This window comes from Phoca vitulina, unplaced genomic scaffold (genome assembly GCF_004348235.1).
Source record: "Phoca vitulina isolate PV1807 unplaced genomic scaffold, GSC_HSeal_1.0 scaffold23, whole genome shotgun sequence".
In the NCBI taxonomy this organism is placed as follows: Eukaryota; Metazoa; Chordata; class Mammalia; order Carnivora; family Phocidae; genus Phoca; species Phoca vitulina.
The window spans coordinates 5,744,621-5,752,200 of record NW_022589726.1 but is presented as its reverse complement, the minus strand read 5'-3'; the positions used below and the strand labels follow the sequence as shown (position 1 = coordinate 5,752,200).

Genomic DNA, 7,580 nt, shown 5'->3' with positions numbered 1-7,580 from the left:
GAAGAGTTATTCATGTTTGTCGTCTCTAATGTCTCTCTTAATTCCCTTGCAACCAGGCTTTCAACCTCACCTACATCAAAATTGCTCTTGTCCAAGATCAACAATGGTCTCTGTGTTGCTGAATCCAGGAGCCAGTTCTCAGTCCTCATCTGACTGGACCTATCTGCACTTGACAAAGTTTATTCCTGAAACACTTTCTTCACTTGGCTTTCAGGATGTCTCACTTTCTCAGTTGTCCTCTTATTTCACTGGCCATTTCTTTTCAGTCTCCCTCACTGGGCTCTCCTTAGTCTCTTACTGATGGCATGCCTGGAGACTCAATCCTTGCACTCCTCTTCACTCTATAAACTCATGACCTTCATGAGTTCACATGGTATTAGGTCTTTAAATACCCTCTCTGTGCCTCAACTCCCAAATTTATGTCAATTGTCCAGACTTCTCACCCAACTCCAGACTAATCTAGCCAGTTGCCTCCTCAGCACCTCCATTTAGGATTCTAATGGACACCTTAAACTTTTTATTCAAAATTGAACTGACTTTCCTTCCCAGATCTGCTCACTCCAGTTTCCCCATCTCAGCTGATAGCAGCTTCATTTTTTTAGTTGCTCAGCTAAAAAATGTGAGTTATTCTTGACTCATTCTGCTCCAATACACTGGTCTGCTGGCTTTTCTTTTACCATGCAAGACAAATCTCCACTTTAGAGCCTTTGCAAGGATGTTTCCCTTGCCTGGAATCCAAATGGCTATCTCCCTTACCTCTTACAAATGCTTCCTCAAATGTCATCTCTTCAATGTAGTCAACTCTAATCATTCCATTTAAACCTCTAGACCACTCACTTGGCCTTACTTATAGTTTCCCAATTCCCCCATCCTGCTTTACTTTTTTTGCATAGCAACTAACACCTTCTAACATGCCTTGCAATTTACTAATATTTTATGTATTTGGTTTATTATCTGTATCCCCCTGGCTAAATTTTAAATTCTTCAAGGGCAGGGATTTTTGTCTGTTTTGTTCATGATGGTTTCTTAAATGCCTAGAACATCACCAGGCACATAGCAGTTGCTCCAATAAATATTTCTTGAGTGAAAGAATGAACTTTCACCACAATATTATGAGGAAGGCACAATTCTTCTTCTTTATCACATGAGGAAACTGGAGCTTGGAATTCATTAAAAGTTATACTACCTGTAATGGTGGGACCAAGATTCCAATCCAAGCCTCTCCCCTTAGAGCTCACACTCCCTATTCCATACCCAGTGGCATTGCCCAAGGTAGACAGAGGAGATGGGGTATACCTAAGTAAAGGATGCAATAGGGAGTTGACGAAGTGGTAGAAATAAATCTTTGTGTGCCACGCTAAACAATTTAGACCACTTTCCGTGGCAGAATCTCTGAAGTAAATTGGTAACATGATTAAATTCATATTTTGGAAAGATAGCTCAAACAGCTATCAGATGGAGCAGGGGAAGCCAACAAATTGCCAGTGGAGAGAAATACCATATTTGGGGCTTCATTCAAGTCTAAGATTTCCACAGCTAAAGAATGACTTTCTTCCTACTAACTCATTAGAGTGTAGTTAGTTCATGTACCCCAGTCCTCACTTAGAAAAAGTCTGACACAGCACGAATCATTATGAAATTATACTTTATTCATATATATTAAATATTGATAAACTAAACAAATTAATTACTTTCCATTTGGGTACAGTCATAGTTGTCAGTGGTATTCTGAAGCACCAGGCATGAGAAGAAATGCTGTGTTCTTAATCAGGAGACAAGTTGTATCACCTGACACATTCAAGTGGTATCTGACATGCCATTAGAGCAGTGGCCCATAATGCAGACATGTTCCCAAATAGGCAGGGACTGGATGGCATCATTTCCTTTATAAGTGCTCATGGTATCAAGTGAAATAAATGCACACCCCACAGGGTCTTACTTAAATCGGCTGCCTACTTGGTCCCTGAGATTAAGCCTTGAAATCACAGTCTTGCCTAGTTGGTCAGAATAAAAAAGGGAAGGAGTTGAGTGAAATAGTCACAGGATACAGGAATTATAAATAAGACATATATTAATAGTCATTTTCATTACATAAAAATTGCTATTATAAATACTTTGATTGATGAGTCTAAAAATATATTCTTCATATAAATAATGTAAAATATTAAATATTAATAAATAGATTTAGATTTAAAAATTCAAATATTGCAGGCAGAATGACCATTATTTCGATGCTCTGCGGCCTCGAAACAGATTCTGACTCCTTTTCCGCTTCCTTAGGTTAGATCTTGGTGAGAGATCATTCATCACTTTGATGAGTTCATTTATCGCTTTGCGCTGGACCTGCAGATCATTCACCTATTGGGAAAGAAAGCAGCAAAATTAATTCCAGGCATACAAGCCATCAGGATATTATGCTATTAATATAATGAAAATGGAAGTATTCCTTCAAAACAAATGGTTTTCACTGGCAGTATATTACCTTAATATACAATGGTGGTTTCTTCACTTATTAAGACTAAAGTTATAAATAAATTGCCAGTTATGCTGTAATATGATGGGGTACATGGTATATCCTCAAATTTACTGCCATAGAATTCTCAAAATTGTATAGTGAGAAGAGCCTTGAAGTGGAGTGACAAAAAATGTGGGTTTTTTTTTTTTTTTTTTTTTAAGATTTTATTTATTTATTTGAGAGAGAGAGAGAGCACAAGAGGGGGGAGCGGGAGAGGGAGAAGCAGACTCCCTGCTGAGCAGGGAGCCCGATGCGGGACTCGATCCAGGGACTCCAGGATCATGACCTGAGCTGAAGGCAGTCGCTTAACCAACTGAGCCACCCAGGTGCCCCAAAAAATGTGGGTTTGAATCCTGTGTGTAATAACTGACTTTGAGCCAGTCACTTGACCTCTCTGAACCTCTGTTTTCTCATCTAAACAATGAGGAGATTATTTCAATCATCTCTAGGGTCCCTACCAATTCTACCCATCTTGCACTTTAATTAGTCTTTGCTTTCAGTATCAAATGAGTTACTATAGGTCAATGGTTCTCACCTTTGGTGTATAGCAGAATAACCTGGAGACCCTAATGAAGAACTCAGATCCACATGCGTGAAGTCAGAGAAAACCCAGGCAGTTGTGTGGTCACTAAGCTCCCCAGGTGATTCTGTTACTCACCAAAGTTTGACAACCACCAATAGAGGTTCAGTACTTTGTAAACACCAAGTCTAAGACAGATGAATACTGTAATTTCTCATTTTCCCCCAATTTGGTCAGTTTCATCATTTCCACAATGGGATTAAAAATAAACACTAATCATATTCATATGGCAATAAGCAATTACTGGCATAAACTTTTAAAATTAGGAATTGCAGCAAATTTCCCTGCACCTTTCTATCCCAGCAAATTGAACTATTTCCTCACTCTAACCCACAGGACCATTTAGGTGAATTCACCGTTAATAAAATGGGGACCATTTACTTTCATCTTGGCTCTGCCACTATGTTTCTTTCTAATACTGGAAACACTGCAGCCACCTTGCTACTCTTCTGAATAACTAGAGGGATTCTAGGCTTCAGGACTAATTATTAAAAAGCATAACATTCTTAAATATTAGCAATTGAGCCGAAGGAGACAATGGTTGAGAGCTCACTCAAAATCGCCCATCATGAAGCAGGAGGCTTGGAGCTTCCAGAAGGATGGGACCCACAGATTTTTTTCAAGGCCCAGTTACAGCAAAATAGGGAAAAGTTTCTACCAGCTGTGATAAATTTTACTTTCCAGTGGTCCGAGTATCACCAAGAAACCAAGAGACTCATCTAGGACTGAACGGCAAGCCAGGGGCAACCCTGGATCAGGAACAAGTGCTTTTTCAGTCTCTAGCCTGGGGCCAGAGGGGATCCACTGACCATTGGAAAACACTATCAGTGGAACATAGTAATGTTCTTAATAATTTTCCAAACCACTTTTGTACCATCTAACATACTCGCGACTAGAAAAATCCTGAAGAACAAGCACTTATCTGATCTGAGAGGGGTGAGAGGCAGGCCAGGAAGAATGACAGCCAGCCACCACACATTCTGAGAGGACAAGTCATCATAAGACCCCGCCCTTTCTCATTCAAATTTTGTACATCAAAGCCAAACCCAAAGGAATCTAGTGGCCTTTGTCTCCTAGATAAAATTTTGGAAAATGTGATTTATCTTTACGCTTCAAAGTTATCTTTCAGCTTCTGGAAGCCATAACTTTAAAGATTCAAGGCAGTTTCATGAGCTAAGGCTTGAGAAGTTAAGGCTTTCTCCAGCTAAGATAGCTAAGTATCCAAAAACTGATAGAACAATTTCTTCATAAGGTATAAATTCTATTTTCTTTTCTAAAAACAAACACTCTTGCTGCTACTTGGGCTATACCATATGAGAGGTTGACCAGAGCCTGGCAAGAAAATATGCCTAGTGCCTTTTCAAAAACCAGAGTTTTTTGCTATCTCATTCTCTTTTTCTATGTATGGCATGGTACAGTTTTAGAGCCAAGGATACCAAAGAAATTAGAGTGAACCCAAAAGCCTCCTTTCAGGATGAGGAAACGGAGCTCTAGGCAAGCCTGTGATTCATCTGAGGTCAAAAGGCTCTTTGGTGGCCAAGGTGGGAGGAAGGCAAAATTCCTCTCCATTCCCACCCCCACACCCCACTCTTTCCATTAAGACCTGCCGTCTCCCAGTCAAAGCAGGAGAATTTCCATCACACAAACAAGGAGCAATGAGAGAAATGCTTCTCAATACTCCCCTTGGCTCCTTCACTACTTCCTCCTCACTGGATTTGTCCATTCACCTGTCTCTGCACAACAGACATAATGCCAGCATTGCCCTCCCAATCACAAAATTAAATGATTTCCATACTGACTTGGCAAAGTCACCCACAAGCGCAAATGGAATTACCAAGGAGGAGTTTGGGCCATGGGTTCATTTCATAGTTTTAACAACTGTACCCAGTAGCTGATCTACTTTCTGGAAATTCAGTATTTTGCAAGAGCCTCTGCAATGAAACCAAAGAAAGAATTAAGATCAACTCACGGGAATTCGAATCAGCTTAAGGAAGTCATCCCGCTTACTGTTGCTGCTATTGAAGAACCTGACAAGCATGTCTTCCTTGATGGTATCCATGCTCCTCTGAATGATCTGATTATCTTTAAAGTTTTCAAACAGTTTCAAGTAGAAGGAGACTATTTGGCTTTGAATGATTGTTTTGTCACTCTCCTTGGAAGAAAAGAGCACAAAGAAAGGTTGCTATGAATTTATGCACCAGAAAATAAGCAACAGGAAAATCAGCCAAGTGAAAATATTCAGCTTACCTCTCTCCAGTTCTTCAAAATATCTAAGAAAAGAGGCCCACCATCTGCTACATCTGGATTACTTGCATTCTAAAAAAAAAGAAAGAAAAATGGTTTACAATTAGTCCATTAATTTCCCTAAAAATGTACTTCAAGTTTTATTGCTGACAATATCCGCTGATTTTCTTTTCAACCCTATTTAGTAAAGCTGTTATGTTGGCTCTAACCAAAGACTATCACACCATTTTAGCTTCTTATTTTCTAGTATAGCCCTTAAGTTGCAATATCATAAATGAACTCAACAAGGCCAGTGATACTTCAATTGTCCCAAATAACTGTAGTAGGAAAAGGAAGTATTTTCAAGCCTAGTAAAAAAATCAGCAAAATCATCTCACTATAAAATACTGCCCCCCTATGGTACTGGTCTCCATAACATCTACTCGTGCACTCCTATATGGTATTATCAGCTTTAAAAGATAATTCCAAATGTGTGTGTGTGAGAGAGAGATTGTTTTGATGACATGAGAATAAAAAAGCTTGTGAATGCTTGAATATAACAGCTCCAATTATAATAGCTACATTTGGGACAAATGATAAAATATTTAAAATGCAAAAATGATTTTAATTAACCATAAATAACATTTTTTAGAGCTCATAATAAAACCAAACAAAAATTTTAATATAAGCCAGATTATAACTCCTACAAAATCTCAACAAGTGACTGAGTTCAAGAGTAATTCATAGATAACATAGAGAGCAGTAGAACTTTAAAACCACTTTTTGGGGAGAAACATCTATAATTTTTTTAAGCCCAAACTTGAAGGACTTCACATTGTTTAATTGATCAGTTCAGATTACCGTGTTTAATGCTAATCTTGACCTTTTATTGTCACCCCTGTAGTACTCTAAAGTCAGAAACTAATAGCTAGTCTTTATTTCAATATACATACTACTTGACAACTGAATGGATTCTCGCCACAAAATTATCAACACCATTGTGCTTTATACCCATATTATTCCCATCTTTTGGAAGATTAGCAAAAGCCCCCTAAGTCTCTATAGCAAGTTGAGCAGAGGGTAAAAGCAATATCTAGATCATTTAGTTAAAAAATGCATCTAGTAAACAGTCAAAATAACACCAAGTCTTCTCAAGATGACTATGGCCTAGAGATGGCAGCGTATCATAGAGACAACTCCCAGTCAACATTCAGTCATTTCAACCACAGCAAGTGTTATTAAAAGGTCATACTTACAAAATATTCCTTTAGGTTTTCTATTTCTTTAAAAAACATGGCCTGACAGTAATAGCCAGAAGAACACAAAATCACGCAAAGCTGAAAAGCTAAGATATAGCTTGTAAAATTCATTGTTTCGTAGGTAGGCCGGAAGTAGTTGAAATCAGTAGCTTAAGTTGATCAGATCCAGAGGTTAAGGTTAAGTTGATCAGGTCCAGAGGGCTTAGCTGATCTTTCTTTTCTAATAGCCGATCTACAGACAATCAGAAAAATGTACTGCATCTCCTTCTGCTGCTGGTATTTATACTGAGTTGAAGTCCTCAGGATTACGTATTTTCACAAGTTTTTTTTAGATGAGATGGTGACAGATAGGGGGAGATGCTAGTTTGTATTAATAACTATGGTTTTGTGGCATTTTGGTGTTGTAGTTAGAGTTTCCTTTCAACTCCTTGGGTCTTTTGACGATGAGACAGACCCATTATGCCCACCTGTGCCATTCTTGTGGCATCCTTTGAAAGCACTTTTACTTCACACCATCCAGGGATTGGAAACTTTTGTGTACTTCCATCCTTTGCCCTTGTAAATTGTTGAGTCGTTATCCACAGAGCACATTGATTATTTGTTTGTGGTCAGGAGCAAGTAAAAAAGGAAATTCTAGGGGAGCTCAAACCTTTACAAAAGGGGGTGCCTTTTAAAATTTTTCTTGCAAATGACCAGAAAGCAAGGAAAGAGTGTGGTTAAAAGACCAAGGTGGTAAGGAAGTCCTTCATCAAAGTTGGTTAGTAAAATATCTACCACAAATTTGCATTGTTCTAGACCAACACTGTCCAATAGAAATAAGAAAAGAAGAAGAAAAGTAAAAAGAAACAGGTAAAAATAATTTGCATTTAAATATGTTGCATTTAATCCAATATATCCCAAATATCATTTTAATATGTATCAACACATAAAATTATTTTACCTTTCTTTGTCATACTAAATCCTAGAAATCCAGCATGCATTTTATACCTACAGCACATCTCAA

At 38.2% G+C, this 7,580-nt stretch overlaps 1 protein-coding gene across 1 annotated transcript; it reads right to left on the bottom strand.

Moving 5' to 3' along the window:
• Positions 1-1,819: 1,819 nt before the first annotated feature.
• On the bottom strand, positions 1,820-6,790 carry IFNG (interferon gamma). Its single transcript, XM_032420714.1, has 4 exons — positions 6,575-6,790; positions 5,343-5,411; positions 5,065-5,247; positions 1,820-2,358 (listed from the first exon to the last, which is right to left on the bottom strand). Exons 1-4 carry the CDS (start codon positions 6,686-6,688, stop codon positions 2,224-2,226), a joined length of 501 nt encoding a protein of 166 aa, XP_032276605.1. The 5' UTR covers positions 6,689-6,790; the 3' UTR covers positions 1,820-2,223.
• Positions 6,791-7,580: the final 790 nt, after the last annotated feature.

Bases quoted from the DNA above. Each gene is read 5' to 3' on its own strand.
- IFNG (XM_032420714.1), bottom strand. From the start codon at position 6,688: ATGAATTTTACAAGCTATATCTTAGCTTTTCAGCTTTGCGTGATTTTG. The intron at 5,412-6,574 runs GTAAGTATGACC...CTTTTTTTTTAG, and splicing joins AAAACCTAAAGGAATATTTT to AATGCAAGTAATCCAGATGT. The intron at 2,359-5,064 runs GTGAGTTGATCT...CTTTCCCAATAG, and splicing joins TTAAGCTGATTCGAATTCCC to GTGAATGATCTGCAGGTCCA.